The sequence below is a fragment of the Phaseolus vulgaris genome, chromosome 10 (assembly GCF_000499845.2).
Source record: "Phaseolus vulgaris cultivar G19833 chromosome 10, P. vulgaris v2.0, whole genome shotgun sequence".
Lineage (NCBI taxonomy): Eukaryota > Viridiplantae > Streptophyta > Magnoliopsida > Fabales > Fabaceae > Phaseolus > Phaseolus vulgaris.
Window position 1 is genome coordinate 4,862,520 of NC_023750.2, and position 19,021 is coordinate 4,881,540.

Genomic DNA, 19,021 nt, shown 5'->3' on the forward strand with positions numbered 1-19,021 from the left:
TTGGTGGGTTTTTTTCCCTGCAGTCGAGGTGTAAGACAAGGTGATCCATTGTCTCCTTTACTTTTTTGTCTTGCAGAGGAAGTTCTTAGTAGAGGTATTTCTAAGCTTGTGAATGATAAGAAGATTTTAAATATGGCTAGTCCGAAAGGTTATCTCACTCCCTCTCATATTTTGTATGCTGATGACATTTTTATTTTCTGTAGGGGGGATATTAAGTCTCTTCGAAATTTGAGTACTTTTCTTAAAACATATGGTGATTTTTCTGGTCAATATATTAATAACTCTAAAAGTAGTTTCTTCACCATGGATAATTCTCCAAGATTTGTCACCAAAATTCAAAATATTCTTTCTTGTAGTCATGGTTGTTTGCCTTTCAATTATTTAGGAGTGCCTATCTTTGTTGGTGCTCCAAAGTGTCGATTTCTTCAACCTTTGGCTGATAAAGTCAAATTGAAGCTAGCATCTTGGAAAGGTAAATCTCTTAGCATGATGGGTCGGATCCAGCTGGTCAATACAGTGATTACTGGATTTCTAGCTTATAGTTTTAATATGTATAAATGGCCAGTTTCTCTTATTAAGCAAGTTGAGCAGTGGTGCCGGAATTTTATTTGGACTGGTGATATTATGAAAAAAGGTATCGCTACTGTTAATTGGGCGAAAATTTGTTCACCTCTTGAGGATGGAGGCTTGAATATTATTAATCTTCATCATGAAAATAATTCATATCTTCTTAAGCTTGCTTGGAACTTCGCTTATAGCAACAAACCTTGGTCTTTACTCTTGAAAGCCAGAGTTCTTAAATCAAAATACGAGTTTAGAATGGTTTATAGATCCTCCTCTCTTTGGCTTGGAATTAAACAATTTTATTCTATCATACTTGATTATACTTCTTGGACTGTTGGTACAGGTTCTTTTATTAATTTCTGGAATGATAAATGGTGTTCTACTACTTCTTTAGCAAATATTGCAGGGTTATCTGATGGGGCTAACATTCCGGATACAGTCTCTCAATTTTGGTCAGGTTATGATTGGAATATTCCCTTATCTTTACAGCAGATGCCGCATTTTTTTAATCATATCATGGTTAGAGAGGAACAAGATATTCCTAATTGGATTCTAGATGAGTCTGGTCGTTTCACTCTTAAATCGGCTAGGACTTTTTTCTTGGAACCAGGAGTTCCAGGTGGTTGGGGTAAGTTCATTTGGTCTTCATCTATTCCGCCTTCCAAAACTTTAGTACTCTGGAAAATTTTTCATGGGAGACTTCCTACAGATCTGCATATTCAGAATAAGGGTTTGCATATATGTTCTATGTGTACGCTTTGTGAAAAGCATGAAGAATCTATTCAACATCTATTTTTTGAATGTTCTAATGCATTACATATTTGGAGTTGGGTTCGACAGATTTTTCTTACTTCTCATTTCTCTAATAAGGATGATCTTCTTTCTTTTATTAAGAGTGATGGTAGTCCTTTGGTTAAATTGATTAAACTTGCTGTGACAACCTTTTCTATATGGATGATATGGCGTATGAGGAATTATGCTAGATTTCAGGATAAGATTGAGGTTTCTAAGGCTATTTCGGTAATTAAAGATTTAACTCGTCTAGTGGGAAATTCGTCTAAAGCTTCAATGAAGAATGATATGTTGGATTTCAACGTGATTAAGTTTTTTGGTATTAAGACTCGTAGTGGGAAAGTTCTTCATCCTCTTCCAGTTAGATGGGAATTTCCTTCACCAGGCTGGGTTAAAATTAACACTGATGGGGCTGCTAAGGGGTATCCTGGACTTGCTACTTGTGGAGGTATTTTCCGTGGGAGTATGGGAGAATTTATTGGTGCTTTTTCAGGGTTTCTTGAAATTCAAACTGCTTTGGTTGCTGAGTTTTATGGAGTTATACATGCTATGGAGGAAGCTCAGAAGATGGGACTTACTAATGTTTGGCTTGAATGTGATTCTGTCTTGGTTTGTGCTGCGTTTACTGCTAGGACTACTGTTCCGTGGATGCTTCGTAATCGATGGAATACTTGTCTTAATTTCTGTAGGACAATCAGGTTTAGGGTTACTCATATTTTTCGTGAGGGAAATGCATGTGCTGATAAGTTGGCTAATTTAGGGTTCATTCATAGACAATCATTTCATTGGTATAATAGACTTCCATCTAGTCTGTTCTTAGAATTCTTTATGAATAGGTATAGTCTACCTATGTTTCGTTTTTGTTAACATGTGGGTTTTGGTCTAGTCCCCCCATATTTTTGTATTTTCTTTCTTTTTTCTTTTTTTAATAATACTTTTTTCATGTGATGGCAGATGATTGTTGTTACTTGAGATGTCAGCCTAGCCGAGATGTCAAGTTGCATAGTGATGCCTAACATGAAAAATTTTCATTAAAAAAAAAAAATCACAAATCGTATTAATTCCCACTCTGGGATAAGTTCATAAAATAGAGTCTTAGTTTTTTCTTTGTTTTCTTATTGTCTTTTTTGTAATTCTTTCATTTTTCTTCCGTATGGAAGGTTAAACTCTATTAGTGTAATTCTCTTATAATTTCACTATTAATTTTGAGGTTATTGTTCAATAAAGTTTTGTTTTAAATATTTTTTACCAAATTATACTAGACGATATGATCTTTTTGAATTTTGGTTTCTGTTAAGGAATTGTGTTTTCATGCTTGTTGAGTATTTGGTTCTTTTCTTTAATTGGAGTTCTTACTTAGTTCACTTAATTCTAATCAATCTCTTGTTTGCTTAATTTAAGAGGTAGAAGATAAACATTTCACGAGCAGACACTTAGAGACAAGTGAGATACTGAATATGTCAATAGACACTTATTCTGTTGATAAGATTCTATAGAATTTGATTGAGACTAGTTTGATTAAGTTCAACTTTGTTTGAGAATTGAAAGAATCATCATCTTATGTTAACCGATGAAAGATTCAATGCTGAAAGAAATTCCTAATCAACCTGTTTTCTCTATCAGTTTATCCCGTCTTTTTACATTATCTGCTAAACAATCTCAACATTTTTTTCAATTTACTGTTTTTGATAACTTTTAATGATTGCAGATAAATTTTGAACATTGATTAATTGAATTCACTATTGAATTAATTGACAAACTACTTGGAGTCAACTAATTCTATCTATTATATCATCTTTTAATATTAAACAATCTAGCATTGTGTTAGACAATCTATACTGGAATTATTTTTATTTTGATTGTAAAGGGACATCCATCAAATTTGGCATTGTTGTCGAGAAATTCAGTTTGAATTTGGTCCTCAATTTTCCAATTCACCTACAATTTTTCTACATTTCCTTATTTATCTGCATAATTTTTAATTTTCTTTTTTTTTATGTTTTACATTCTACTTGTACAGAGCTTTTTCAATTTTTGCATTAATCACAATATTATAAAAAAAAATAGTCTTTAATATATACTCATTCTTTAGGAACGTCTAATAGGTTATGATATGTTTATACAAATGTGTGTTTATCTAGAGCATGACTAGAACAAATCCAGGTGAATTACATTTATTTGATCCATAAATTAAATTTGCATACCATAGGCTAGCTAGACAACTTAGTATACTTAATCTTTTTATTGATAGACAATATAGCTATAGAGCATATAATTGTTTTTCATCACCTATTTCTACTTATTATGGAATAGAAACTGATATTATGGCTAAAAGAAAATTGAGAGAACTTATTGCACTAGAAGTTTCCATTCAGACCTTATGTATTCAATATCCTGATTCAAATGTGCAATGTGAATTAAAATTTGGTTTAATACATTTATTGCCTAAGTTTCATGGTCTAGTAAGTGAAAACATACATAAGCACCTCAAGGAATTTCATATCGTATGCACCACCATGAGACTGTCTAGAGTCCTAAAAGAACACATTAAGATGAAGGAATTTCCCTTCTCTTTGCATGACACAACAAAAGACTAGTTCTACTAACTTACACTAGGATCCGTCACTGGGAAAATTTGAAAAGAACACTCTTGGAAAAAAAATTCCCTACGTCTAAAGTGACTGGGATTCGGAAGAAGATATGTGGGATAAGGAAATTGGATAGGTGAAACCTATATAAGTATTAGGAAAGATTCAAGAGACTCTGTACAAGTTGCTCATACCACCAAATTCTTGAGAAATTGCCAATCCAGTACTTTTATGAAGGACTAACAATAATGGATAGGTAAATGATAGAAACTACTAGTGGATGAACTTTATTGTATAAGATTCCAGCTACAACTAGACAATTAATTCAGAACATGGCTTCAAAAATAGTTCAACATTAGAAGTAACTTTGCAATAGTAACTAAAGGGGTCCATGAGACGGGGACTATGTGTGTTGATCACTCAAAGTTGGAAACGAAGCTAAATTATATAGTGTCTATGGTAAAACAACTAGTCATGTCTCAAACAATTGCTAAGGTATGTGGTATTTGTACTTTTAATAATCATTATAGCTTAATGAAGGAGTAGTACTTAGTGCCCTCAAGCATAGCCTACCAACATTAACAATAATAGTATAATGTCCACTGGATTTCATTTTAACAGTAGATTGTCTAATTGATGTGACTTGATTTTAGAATTGCATATGGTATAGGTTTCACTTTGTTTATGATTTTTGAATTAAGTAGAATATGGTGATGAGCTCAAAGAAGATTGTCATTGGACACGAACTTAACCAAGTGGTTAAGTAAGTGTAAAGGTTATCTTCTAAAGAGCAAAAGAGAAAACACAATATAAGGTGAAGATGATGATGATTGCGGAATTAAAGAGCATAAGATAGAAATGACCAAATGTGAAAAGAGAAATAAAGAACATGAATGGAAAGACAAGGCGTAAATGAAGGAAGGAAAAAGAGAAAGAGTGAAAGAAGCTTATGGAGGAGATGACTATGGAGGGGTCACACCACTTGGAATGGTGGATGGTTCCAAGATGGGTGGTGAAGAGCCTCCACTTGAGGTGCACTACACTTAAGATAAGACTTAAATTCTAGGAAACTCGGCTTACTAAACACTCTGACATAGTTTCTTTTCTATTCAAAATTTAATGTGTCATTTACAAGAGGGAAGGAACCCTATTTATAGATATGAGTGCCTTAGAGAGGAAGACATGAAGGGTAGGGGTGTAAATGACTACAAGCTTCTAGAAACTAGGTTAAATGTGAGCACATGGGGGAGTCTTCTAGAATCTAGGTCAAAGGTGAGCACATGGGTGAGTTTCTAGAAGCTAGGTTAAAATGAGCTTTGGCACAAGTCCAATTTACTAAGTACACCCTTTTCTAGCTTAATTTTCTAATTGAAGCTCAAAGTGAGCCCAATTTATTTACTTAACTTGTCTTGTAAGAAGACTACAAGGAAGAATAGTTGATATTTTGGTTCATGTTCGGTTCTCCTTCTGTTCAGATTTGGTGGGCCTTGTCTTGTATGTTGAGATGACTGACCTAGTTGTGAAGAATTTGTGGTGTCCTTAGCCATTTGTTTGTCGAGTTGGTTTGTATCACTAATCAACAACAATAATATAACCATGATCTGTCATCCAATAAATACAACCCAGGTTGGAGGAATCATCCTAATTTAAGTTGGGGCAATAACTTATCACAACAATAGAAATAAGCTCACGTGGCATATAAATAAAATGTTATTAAACCTCCTTAAAATATAGCCTTTGCATTTACGCCAACAATTGCAACCACTGATGTTATATCATCCAAGAATGGACTTTCCCTAGAAGACATGATGAAGTAGAAGGTTGAGCACAACATGAATTTCCATTAGAGAATGAAGATAACCATTTAGAACCTCAAAAATCATATTGGTTAAATTGCCACTAGTGTAAACTAGATGGAATCTCAAGGGACCAACAAGTTGTCTTCCCAGACAGTTATCAACCTAAAAAATATTAGTGTAATTATGTTGAGATTATGGAAGAATATGTAAGAATCACAACAAGTTGAGACTTATAGCGCTAGACGATATGGCCAAACGGTCTAGTGAGTCTAATACAACTGTAGAGGAACCTGAACAAAAAAGAGTTATGTCTACTCCTCAGAGAAGTTCAACTTCTCTTTCATTCTCTAAAATAGTGAATTCCATATCATAACTCAAATTTTGCTAATAAAAATTAGAACTCTGACAATAGAGACCAACCATCTACTAGTAAAAAAGAACCGTCTATCAGTTTGGAACCCTCATCTTTTTCCATAGAGGTTTAAATTAATAAAGAGATTTTGGAAACCTTCAGGAAGGTAAAGGTAAACATTCCTCTACTGGACTATATTAAATAAATCCCAAAGTATGCCAAATATTTAAAGGATCTATACACATATAGATGTGTCTAAAAGGTAATGAGAAAGTTAACATGACCAAGAATGTATTTGCACTTATTCTGAAATGTAGGGCTGAAATTCCATAAAAATGAAAAGATCCAGGAGCATTCATTATTCCTTGCATCATAGCAATAACACATTTGAACACATTATACTTGATTTAGAAGCATCTATCAATATTATGCCTTTATTTGTTTTCACTTCCTTCTTTCTTGACCTTTTGGAAACTACATGTGTTGAAATCTGGTCAATAGGAACATAGTCCATCCTACAAGACTTATATATTATGTGTCCAACCTAGCATGTCACACAATAGCAATACACAAAGTTCACTTTCTCCTCTGTCCATCTCTCATTATTCCTCCTTCATCCTTATTTCTCCTGTTGCAAGATCCACTTACAATATAATTCCACATCTACTTTTGTCCTGTTTTTCATATCTATTCTCCCAGGTACTAAATTGCTACCCTCCAATTAGGTATTGCCTTTCTTTATATCTCTATACGCTAGTTGTGCGAATAGATAAGTTTATGTCATTGGTATGTTAATACTCAGTTATCCTAAGCCATTAGTGGATGTTTCTAAATTTTTATTTTGTTTCTCTTTTATACCTTATAGTCTACGTAACAACCCTTATGACAATACTTTCTCTCACTCTAATGCATCACTAAACTCCGATAAATATATATATATTTTTTCAATGACCGATTATATTTTTGACATATAACTTGGATACTTTTGCCTAGTCATGTCCCTTTATATGTCATCTCTTCATAGATTTTATGTGATGTACATGAATGTACCAATCGAAGTATGTGAAACTCGTCTTCAAAAATTTGTGTTTTATCCATGTTCACACCCTCATCTATTGGTTACTAAACACATTTTTCCTATCAACCTTCTCATTTCTACATACAACATTATTCTTTTGATCTCATAGACTCCAAATGACAGCTACCCACATCCTTTTCCATGTCATATTTCTTCTACCATTAAGCTCAAATAGATAACATTGTTGAAAGTTTTCTATAGCTTGATTATGATGCACTTACCCCTACACATTTATCACACATGTTCCACTACCTAATAACCACGTTACAGCCAAAGAACAAATGACTAATTGTTTCCTCCATCTCTTCACACATTGCACATTGCTAATTTGTTATATGATTTAAGTTTACCCTAGTAACCACAACATTTAGCATTTCCCTCTATGTAAAAGCTTGTGTTGAAGGCAGAGCATTTACCTTCTGGAACATAATGAATAATCCTATTCATCCCCACTGTTATTGCTCTACAGCCTTAGATAAGCTAACTTTACCTTGTATAATTCATCCTTTTCCTCTATCCACACTCAAGTATCCTCATTTTCCCTTCCTAAAGAATTCCTTTATACCTTCTATGAAAAAGTTAATTCATTCAAGTTAGTTGTTGGTTTCTTGTATAAACTATCGGCGAATGATCCAAATTGTAGCATTGTCACCAAGTGATGCATGGCCACCTCGAGACTCAAATTCTGGATATTCAAAGATAACTTACTGAACCTTTTTATGAAAGTTTGAAGTGACTCACCTTTTTCTTGTCGTATATTGACGAGTGCAATGGATGTTAGATGATGTGGTCGACTGATTGTGAATTGAGTGTCAAACATGGATAAAAGTGTTATAAAGCAATCCACCAAGCAATGGGGAAGCGTGGTAAACCAATTGAGTGCCCATCCTTTTACTGAGGTCGAGAATACTCGGCACGACACCGAGTTGCCAGATGTATAAAGACTCATTTGAGTTTTATACACATCCATGTGCTTGTCCAAATATGTGGTTCTATCATTTAGATCAATGTTCAGCCATTTTCAATTAGGAGGAAGTTGTGCTTCCATGATCTAATCAGAGAAGGGATATCCCTTAGGTTTTTCTTAAAAAACAAGAGTGCGTTCTGATTGATAGTGTCTAGAGGATTGATGAGTCTGAGTTCGAATAATGGTAGTCTTCTGATTTTGTGTATCCTCGGATTTTTTCGGGGAGGCTTGTCTTCCACCTTCCGGATCCAACCCTTGAGGCCCTGGTCCGGGTGGTGGTTTTATCACTTTTGGGTCTGGCTTTCGTTGCCCTGGTCCGAGTGCGATCCCAGCTAATTGTTGCTTCATTTGATCGTTTTGCTCCTACAGGATTCGTATTTCCTCCTCATTCTTCTAATAGAGGGTTTGTATCTCTTCCCTATTCTTCTGGCGCATTTTTGCCATCTCTTTTTGTAAGGTTTGGAGCATAACTATTTGGTTGGCCTTGTCATTTTCTCACTTTCCATTTGCCTTGTCGAAACCATTTGTGGCTTTTTAAGTCTATCTCGGCATCATGGTGGGTGTATAGGGCCTAGATAGTACCTGCTACTGGCTTGAACATTTGTCCCTTGTCCTTCGGTCGCTCCTCTTTCTCCTTCTTGTACTCGCTCTTTGGTACTCAGTCGGGAAAAAACCTGCAAAAGGTTCTCTGACGATCAAGTAAGTGTTATGTATAAGAGTGAGTGATATATTGATAAAAACGTAAAATAATTAGACCTATTTATATTGCTAATAGTCGTATCTAATATGCATCTTTAATAAAATAGTATTACTTGATTTATCGTTATTTATCAAATTTATAACATATTACCTTAATTATTGCATATCTTTTTACTCTCTATTAATGTACCAATTTGTCTGGTTGGTTAGCTACTGACTTACTCAGCTCCGACCTATACACTTTTAATTATTAAATAAATCACATCACTATATTCAATTTTCTTTATATAACTTTTGTGCAACTATTGTTACGTAAATTTATTATTATAATTTAGCATATATACAAAACTAATTTTATATTAAAAAATATTCAATTTCAATTGTGAATTATCTTTCAAATTCACATTTCAAAATTATAATTTTAATACTTTTCCTACTCTACGGTTATTAGACTGTTCAAACCACGATCATTGATTCACTCATTGGCGATAATCAACCACTAAAATACCTCCTGGAATCTCGACAACACTCACGGAACAATTCTATTGAGATTCTAGCTAGGCTCACAATTTATCTTCAAAATTTCACTATTTCTTTTCATCAGTTTCTCACACGAAACAATCCTACAATTATTTCTCATTTTTAATTTTTGTCACCACTTTTATCATAATAAATATTTATTTTTAATAATCATTTTAAATATTTTTACTTTTCTAACGTATTTAAATATCTTGAAAAACTCCATTAATTTTTTTTCAAGATCTACAAAATTATTTATTACCATAAAAAATGAATAAATAATAATATTTTATTTTAAATTGTTTAAATACCAAAAATAATATTTATTTTATTTAAACCATTATATTTATTTTTAAACGCATAATTCCAAAATTATGATTATATTTCCTATTATCAATATTTTCAGCTTTTAAAAACTAACAATCACAAACTGAACTCTAAACAATATTTTTAAACCAAATTTTATTTATCCTTAAATAATTATCCCTCCTCTCAAACCAATTAAAATTGATTCTCTATTCTCAATTAACTATTTCGGTTAACTTTTCTCTAATATTTTTTTCATTTTTTTTTCTTTCGTCCCTTTAAAACAAAAAAAAAAACATCAGATTCGTCCCCACAAAAACCAAATTCTCGGGATTCAAGAATCGAATTCGCAAAATGAAGAGTAAATCAATTCATTTCGGGAAAAAAAGGAGATTTGTCCATTTGGAAGATTTTTTTTATAAAGATATTGATGTGGATATTCCTGCGTAAAATGTATTTTCATATTAAATATTAAATACCTTGCAACTACCCTGTAATGCTTGTGCTACTTTCTGAAGTAAGAACTAAAACAAACGAATCAGATTTTGGAACTAAAATTATAGTTTATAACACGTTTTCAGCATTATTCTGGTTGAGAAATTTGTAAAAATGGACCAATATTCCATTAAGCAAGCTCTAACACAAGTGCCCAAATCCTAATCGTGTTCATGCTAGAATTTCCAATGATTCATTTGGGGTACAGAAAAAGGGTTCATGAAATTAGGTTTCATCCACAGGGTCCTCTTAAACTGAGAAAATTATTCAAATTTCCCACGAAATTACGAGAAACTTGTTGGTTGGGTACTGGAGTGAGCTGATGAAGTTTTTCTTGACCATAATTTAAGCGATCAAATGCTGGTTTTAAGAACTAAAACCTAAACCCTAAACTACGGATCAAAATCCAATTATCGAAAGCAACTAGGGTTAGGGTTTACCCCCATTCCCCGCAAATTGCAGGGGAATCACCACAAAGCAGCTTCCATTAATGAAAATTAACGGCAAAATTGGGAATAACAGAAGTATATAATTTGATATAATCAAAATCTAGAAATGGTTCCGATTTAAAGCAGCGACAGCAGCAACATGATAAAGGTAAAGAGCATGAATGAAAAGCAAAACTGAAAGTGAAATTGGGAGGTTTTGTGATGACAGATGATGGATCAGTACCTCCTGGTGAAGGGGAAGTTTTGTTGGACAGGGACAGGGTCAACCTGGGTGATGCCGCTGATTTCGTTGAGTCCGAGGGAGTGGAGCATATCCATGGTTTCCTTGTCCACCTCGATGTGCTCGGTGTTGATGGCGGAGATTTCGGGAACGAAGTCCATGCGTCGCTCACGCTCCTCCTCCTGCAGCTTGAGCGAGATGCCGCGAACAGAACCCTTCTGGATCCGTTTCATGAGATGTGTGGAGAAACCTGCAATCTTGTTCCGCAGCCTCTTCGAGGGGACGATCGCCACTTCTTCTAGAAGCTTCTTGTTCGTGTGAAAATCCAAGGTCATCCTCGAGTAGTAACGCTCGATCACTTGGCGTGAAGATTTCTTCACCGTCTTAGTCCTCACGCGCCCCATGCTTCTTCTTCTTTCTTCTTCTTCTTCCTCCTCTCTGCGGCTTCTCTTCTCTTCTCTGGGAGTGTTACTACAAATTTAGGTTTACATATTTTATCCCAAACTTGGGCTTTTCTTCTTGGGTGTTTCTTCCTACACCCTCCATTTTTCTTCCTGCACCCCTATACTTTTTAAAATACCAAAATTAGCATTGTTATTTTTATTTAAAAAGACACTATTCATGGCATGGCTACGTTTGTTTTTGTTCGTTGATTGTTGGTGCTGTAGAGGGTAATTTAAGTTGCACGAAGTAAGGGTGGAGATGTAAGTGTTGCTTTGAAGGGTCGATTGACTTTTAGAGTTAAGAATTGAGTTTTGTTGAAGAGGGTTTGGTAGTTATGGGGTTTAGAGGCTCTTGAAAATCGGATTCCATGACTGAATTATGAACCAAGCAATTTACAATTGCGAAAATAAGTACAAAATGGCTAATCCGTAAGTCAAGATTATGTATTTTGAATAGAGGGTGTTCCGGAAGCATTTATGTATAATGGATTTGCAAATCTAGAAAAGAAAAAATCTTTACAAAATGGTCGTTCGTTTCGGAATGTATATTTTGACTTATGGATTGGTGGATCTGGAATACATTTTTTCACTTATAGATTGGTGGATCCATAATGCATTTTTTGACTTATGAATTGGTGGATCCATAATGCATTTTTAGACTTATGGATTGGTGTGGAATGCATTTTGTGACTTATGGATTGGTGGATTCATAATGCATTTTTTTACTTTTGATGTTTTGTTGTGGTTTTTAATAATTTGTTGAAGTTTTATGGTAAGATGTTAATTTGTAGAAGTATGAATAATACCGAAGGATTTGAACAATGATTATATGATAAGGATCAATATATAAGCATACATTATGACTATTATAAATGCGGAAGAAGAAATTCACTCACAATCGTGTAAGAACTAACTTCATTACCATTAAAAATAATAATGTAAACAAAGTGTTCCTTCATCAAATTACAAAATAGAACTACAATTAAAAACATAAATAATACAAATAATCATTGTCGTCTATGTCGTCGTCTACGGACATACTTATCACACCATCCCATAATTATCTTATCACATGATTTTCATAAGTTATTATCGGTGAGTGAGTCACTAGACATCTAGGATAACTTTTACTCTCTACTTCGAGTTCGCATTCATTCTCCACCTCCATATGGGGTTGGGCTTCTTCAACTTCATGTTGAATATGTTTTTCATCTTCATTAACATGTCTTCTTCTACTAACAGAGTTTATGGGTCGTACATGGTCACCTTGTAAACCTCTTCCTCTAGTCTTCACCATTTTTATTTGTGCACTTACATTATTAAAATTAAAACAAAACACCTCACAAAATCTGCCGAATGAATCACCTCACAAAAGAAACCACCAATAACATCCCAATGTACTGCCACTCCTTGCCATTTATTTTCTCTCTGAAAAAGGTGCACAACGATTGTAGAGAAGGAAGGAAGAAAGAATGACCGTGGTATGGTGCTTTAGGATTTTTAATAAGTGCCAAAGATACTTTTGTAATTACACATGAATGTAGGGAGTGTAGGAAGAAAAAATGTAGAGTGCAGGAAGAAACACCATTTTTTTTTTCACTTTTAGCTTCAACCTTTAAAAAAAACACTATACCATATTATAAAATAATTTTTTTTCTTATTATTTTTTGGATTAAACTTTTCTGAATATTAAAATTGACAAGGTTAATAACACAAAATTCATTATAAAAAAATATATCTGTGTTATAAATTTTGAAATAGTGGATTTAGAAAAAAAAATTATTTAGATAATTTAGGATAAATATTTTCTTTTACAGGAGTTAGAAGATAAGACTGATATTTAGAGAGATCTATTTAATAAGTGAGTCTCAATAATATTCGTAAACTCACTTAGCATTTAAACCATTTTAATACAAATTATGAGTAATGAATAAAAATTAAAAGACAATTAAAAAAAAAAAAACTCCAAAAAGTTTGACAAGAAAGTATTAGTTGAAGAAAAAAATAATTTATTTTAATAATTATTAAATAAAGATTAATTTTAGAAATAAAAAGTAATTAATCATTATATTAATTAAATTATATATTATTTTATAAACTAAAATTTTGTTTAGTATTTAAAATAGTTTCTATTATTATTTAGTTTTCTTACAATAATTTTAAGTAATTAGATAAATAACAAATATATTTGATAGAGGTCCAAAGAAAATAAATAACATGAACATGAACTTGATATTTAGTATTTAATCTTTACATAATAGACAAGAGAAGATGTTGTGCAAGAAAGTTTTGGATTGTGGAGCTGTGTGTGGCTTTGCACAATGAACAATTTCAGATCCATCAATTCTGCTTTGCTTTGCTTTCTCACACTCATTCAAGAATGTTTGAAATGCATCTTCACAGTATTTTACTGCCTCTGAAACAGTTAAATTCTGTGTTAGTTTGGGGTATGTACTCTTATTATGATCCCCATTTAAAGTTGCTGTCATGTATATCAGTTCTTCCTGAAATTCACTCAGTTCTGCATTTTCATCACCACCAACCTCTCTTAGTTTCACAGGCTCGGGCATTTTCACTGAAATTTGTCTCAGAATTAGTCAAAATGGAAAAGAAAAATTGCTAAAACATAATTTGTGTAACTGAAGATTCTGCATAATTTTATAAAATCATTGTAGAAAGAGAAAAAAAAAGATATTTGACCTGGACAATCAGTACGTGGAGTGGTTAGAGATAAGAGATTTTCAAATGTTCCAGCCCATGCATCACGCTTTGTCAAGAACTGAGGAAGATTGAATATTTTCTTCACAGTTGCTGGTATTGATGAATGTTCATACTGTGATGTTGGGAATGGCCCAGAAGGTTCATGCAACACTGTTTACAACATTCATACTCAGTTAATAACTAAAACATGTTTCGAAAATGAGTTCATATTTATATATATGTTTTGATCACACCTTTTCCTGCTTGAATCCATGGAGAAATAATGATGGTAGGAACCCTAACACCCAGTCTATCAAACTGAAACTTGAATGGTGCAGGACCTGCAATGTCATCTGGGTTTGGAACTCCATCCACAGGTGTTGGCACATGATCATAGAAGCCTCCATGTTCATCATATGTAATCACGAACAATATTTCATTCCATTGAGGACTTGTTCTTAGTGCCTCATACACTTCTTTCACAAACCTTTGTCCCTCACCAACATCATGAGATGGATGATCATCATTTGCTGCCACTGATAACAACTCAAAATATCTTTGCTCAATCACCACGTAGTTTTCCAATCTCCCTTCTTCACAATGCTTCTTGAACTTTAAATCAAACAAATGAAAGTTGTCTATGTATTTCACTTTCCTCAGGTTTCTGAAATTCCTCCAAAAATTCACTTCTCAAACACTTGTATTTTCTCTTAATTTGTAAACCAACTAATACTATTATTAATACTAATACAATCCACTTATAATTAATCTTTATCATAAACCTCTCTCAGTAATTTTTTTCTATCACAAGACTGAATCTGAGAGTGAAGCCATTAATATATATAAATGCTACTTTACATTAACTTTTTCATTAATAAAGGAAAGAAACACAGGTTATGTCAATGTAAAGGGAAACATTCAGAATATATATAAAATATAAAATAATTTTGGAATCTAAATAAGGGACATGTGAATTACAGAGTGTATTTCTTTTTCTTTTTCTTCTAATATTGTGTTAGTTTATTTTATGGGATTTTGAATCCAAAGTTTTTGTTTTGCAGAGAAACACTATATAATCTTCATAAATCATTATATAATTAAGATAAACTTATTGATTTCATAATAATTATTTTGAAAATTATATCAATAATAGTTTACAATTAAATATCAGACAGAATTGTCGAACTATCTATTCCTCAATAATATGCATACACGAGTTTAACTAAAAAAAATGATATTTAAGAAGCAACAAAAATAATATTAATATTCTAAATTAAAATAAATATGAAAAAGAAAAATATTTCAAATTTAAAAATAATAATTTAAATTTTTAACTTTTCATGTATAATTAATGTAGAAAAAATTACTGTTAATAAATTACACTTATCTTAAATATAATTTTTTAAAACAATTATACAAAAAAAGGTTACCAGTAATTAAGATAATGCATAATGATTTCATAGCAAGATGAAAGTGTAAAATAACATCTCAATATAATGTAATTGAATTTTTATTTAAAAGTTAAATTTAAAACAAAATAAAAAATATTTTTTAATTATTAGTAACAACAAATCTTTGAATTTTGAATTTCAATAATAGAACCCTCAAATCAATTTTAAGTTTACATCTGATTCAATATTTTTTAGATTTAGCTAAAATAAAAGTTTTCTTTAAACTTTAATTAACTTAGTATTTAAAATAAATAAAAATTAATTAATTTAAATAAAATTGAAGTAAAGTTAATTTTGGATTGAAAGTAAAGAGAGGAAAAGTGAGTAACCTATAAAAAAGAGTGGATGGTGGGTATTGGTAATATATTCCAAAACTGAACCCATTTTCGTCCAAAGAATCAAATATAGTCTTCTGTGGTAAACCTCCAATGAGTTTCTGCGTGTCCTGAGTGGTCAACCCATACGACGTCGCAGAGTGAACGTAGAGCCGGTTCGGTTGGGTCGGACCGGGAACCGAAGCAAACCACCGATCACACACCGCAAACTCCTTAACCAACTCTCTATAAACCGGTAAAAGATCCGGTTTGTACCCGTTCATCACCGTCTCCGCCGTTGATCCCTTCTTTTGCTTCACCGAGTTTTGGGCGAACCCTTCCATTCTCGCCGACACTTTCTTTCTCGTCGAGGACTCGCTCCATGGCTCGCCGAAAACTTGCTCGTACACATCCTCGACCGTGTGACCCGGGTCCGGTTCAACAAAATCAGACTTGTCGGAAAAATAAACCCGGTTCGAGCTTGGCTCCAAGGTGGAAATCGGGTTTGACTCCGAACCGGTGACCCCATCGATTTCCGGGTTGAGGGACTTCATCCAACCCAACATGTGGTCAAATGAACGGTTTTCTTGAACCAAAACGACGATCGTTTTGATGGGGTAAGGCCATGCACTACCACCAGATCTTGAAGACATGTTCAATTATGAGTTTTGTTGTGGCAAAGTGATGAATTCTCAAAATAGATGGTGATATATATATATATATATATATTATAATGCAGATGGTTTAGCTAGCTCACACCTATGTAAGAATTAGGTGATGATTCTTTATCTTTTACTTTGAAATTTTAGTGGAAAATTGATTCTAGTTGTGGGCTCAATTTGACCTAATAATTGATAAATTTTTCATATTTGACCTAATTATTGATAATTTTTTCATATTTTTTTTATTTAATTACATTATACAATGATTTATATGGTACTTTTTATTATTATTATTATTATTATTATTATTATTATTATTATTATTATTATTATTATTATTATTATTATTATTATTATACTGTCTCTCTGTGAAATAGCTTGTTTTAATTTATGCTTTCCATTACTTTTTATGTGTCTTAATTATATTTTTATTGGTTGATGTGATTTCTCTTTCTTTGGTTTATCTTTCTTTTTTTCTGATTAGACAGAGAATCTGCTTTCCTTGTTGCACCCACTAATTGAGGAAGAATCACGAGTTTAGCTATGTTAATTATTGAGATTCATAGTTTGTTTTTCTAAATACTTCAATTATCAAATTATATTTAAAGAAATTATAACAATTCTTTTTAAAACAAATTATATAGTAAGTTCTTTTTATATCTGGAGTTTCAGAAAATAAAATATCTGGCAGAGACTTGTATTAGTTTACTAAACTTTTATGAAAGAGTGAGATATACGATTAAACTCCTTTGTAAAGAAAATTTATGAGAAGTTGTGAAGAAATGAAATGAAGGGCCCAAAGTGGAGAAATTTGACCAAAGAAGAAACATGGGAAATAGAGATAACTCTTTGATTGGTGATATATTTAGAATTTATAATCTATCTTTTTTTTTCTATAAATGTAATTTATTAGCTCTTCCTTCTATAAGAGTAAAATTGTAACATCCAATTGTTTATATTATCTTAAGAAAAAACATTTATAATTAGAGATTTGTTTCTGTCGGAAATGAATTTAGAAGATATTTTAAAGAAGACGAGATATTTATTTGTAAGTAGATTTTCAGTTAGACTCGACCATTCGATACTTAAGTAAGTAGAAGCTCAAAGATGATAATAAATACCTAATAAGAGAGTTAAAATTATATAATAGGATAAATTATACTTTCTAGAAAGAGTAGATATTTATAGATTTTTTGGGTGAGGGACTTTAATTGGTTCGTATGATGACCATTTATTGCTTATTTATTCATGATTATATTAATAATAATGAGTGGTTGATTATAGGATTTATACCATCACCATTTTATACCATCACCATTGTTTGACATTCACGACCTTCTATAGAAATCTTATGTTTAGAAAATTTTTATAAAGATAATGAAAAATAAAAGATGGTCTCAGTTAAAGGTTTGGATAATAAATACTAGGTTTGTACCACCAATATTGTATAATAAAACGATAGTGAAAAATAGGACTAATTAACGTTAAATTATTGTAGGTAATAATAAATTTATCTACAGAAGAAAATAGGCTAATTTTTTTGTGTTATTTAATTCAATTTCACAAATTTAATTATTTGTAAGTGGCGGTTGATTTTAAATTTTATAAAAATGAAGTGACAAATGTTGTGGCCACGAATTGTTTTGGTTTTGGTTTTGGAAGTATTGAAAGATAAATAATGATGATGAAGGCCACTTGATTATAAAAGTGGTAATCTTATTAAATACATCGTCACTTGACATGAAGAAATTCATAAGATTAACAAAATAATATTGATAATTAATATTAATACTTATCAATGACCAATTTTAATTCTCATGTCCAACTTCAGCAATATCATTTTCTGGACACTCTTTTAAAGTGAAATTTACGTGGTTACTTTAACTTTTATATAAAAGTAGGGGTGACAAAGCGGATCAGTCTGTCCCGCTTAAGTCTGCAAAATGTGGACTAGTTTTCATGGTCCGCGAGTTTGTGGGCTGACTCGCATTTTTTTTTTTGAAACGTGAAAGAGGAGTGGAGGTAGTAGTAGTGTGCAACAATGGAGCGGCGCGAGCGGCAGCAACACGACAGTTGCAGGCGAAGCCGCACGAAGTCGCAAGCGGAGCGAGCGACGACACTGCAACGGAAAGTGCGTCGTGTGTTGTGTGCGTTTTTTGGAACAGCATAGCTGCGTTGTGTTGAGTGAAAACCTAATTTTCTTTCACTCAAAGTTACGACTCTTCTACTGCCAAGTCAATTTTTTCTTTTTTTTTACAGGCCAACCCGCCTCGTCCCACTGCTGGCCTGCGCGGGTCGCGGGTTATGCGGGACAGACTAATGCGAGTCGAGCTAATGCGGGTCAACGGGTTGAAAAGGTCAGCCTGCCTCGCTTTGCCACCCATATATAAAAGTAAGAGAATCCAGTATAAATTATTATTTGATTTCTTTTAACTTTAAAACTTTGTTATATCTCGTAAATCAATAAATAAAAAATAATTTTAGAGACCAAAATAATTAATTATTATTTGATTAAATTAGATACTATTTTATAAAAAAAAAAATTATTAATATCTGAAGTAGTTTTTTATTATTAATAATAATTTATAAAATAATTTTAAAATTGATATCTAACTATTAGTTA

General features: G+C 32.4%; 2 protein-coding genes across 2 annotated transcripts; both read right to left on the reverse strand.

Annotated features, from left to right (window-relative positions):
- Nucleotides 1–10,824: 10,824 nt before the first annotated feature.
- Nucleotides 10,825–11,232, reverse strand: LOC137812852 (small ribosomal subunit protein eS17y-like). Its single transcript, XM_068615084.1, has one exon. It carries the CDS (start codon nt 11,230–11,232, stop codon nt 10,825–10,827), a length of 408 nt encoding a protein of 135 aa, XP_068471185.1.
- Nucleotides 11,233–13,438: 2,206 nt separating this feature from the next.
- Nucleotides 13,439–16,451, reverse strand: LOC137819167 (non-specific phospholipase C4-like). The gene is made up of 4 exons (XM_068622937.1): nt 15,752–16,451; nt 14,226–14,635; nt 13,972–14,142; nt 13,439–13,846 (listed from the first exon to the last, which is right to left on the reverse strand). Exons 1-4 carry the CDS (start codon nt 16,387–16,389, stop codon nt 13,515–13,517), a joined length of 1,551 nt encoding a protein of 516 aa, XP_068479038.1. The 5' UTR covers nt 16,390–16,451; the 3' UTR covers nt 13,439–13,514.
- Between the last annotated feature and the right edge of the window lie 2,570 nt (nt 16,452–19,021).

Bases quoted from the DNA above. Each gene is read 5' to 3' on its own strand.
- LOC137812852 (XM_068615084.1), bottom strand. From the start codon at position 11,232: ATGGGGCGCGTGAGGACTAAGACGGTGAAGAAATCTTCACGCCAAGTG.
- LOC137819167 (XM_068622937.1), bottom strand. From the start codon at position 16,389: ATGTCTTCAAGATCTGGTGGTAGTGCATGGCCTTACCCCATCAAAACG. The intron at 14,636-15,751 runs GTTACTCACTTT...GAGGAATTTCAG, and splicing joins CCATCCACTCTTTTTTATAG to AAACCTGAGGAAAGTGAAAT. The intron at 14,143-14,225 runs GTGTGATCAAAA...TGTTGTAAACAG, and splicing joins ATGGATTCAAGCAGGAAAAG to TGTTGCATGAACCTTCTGGG.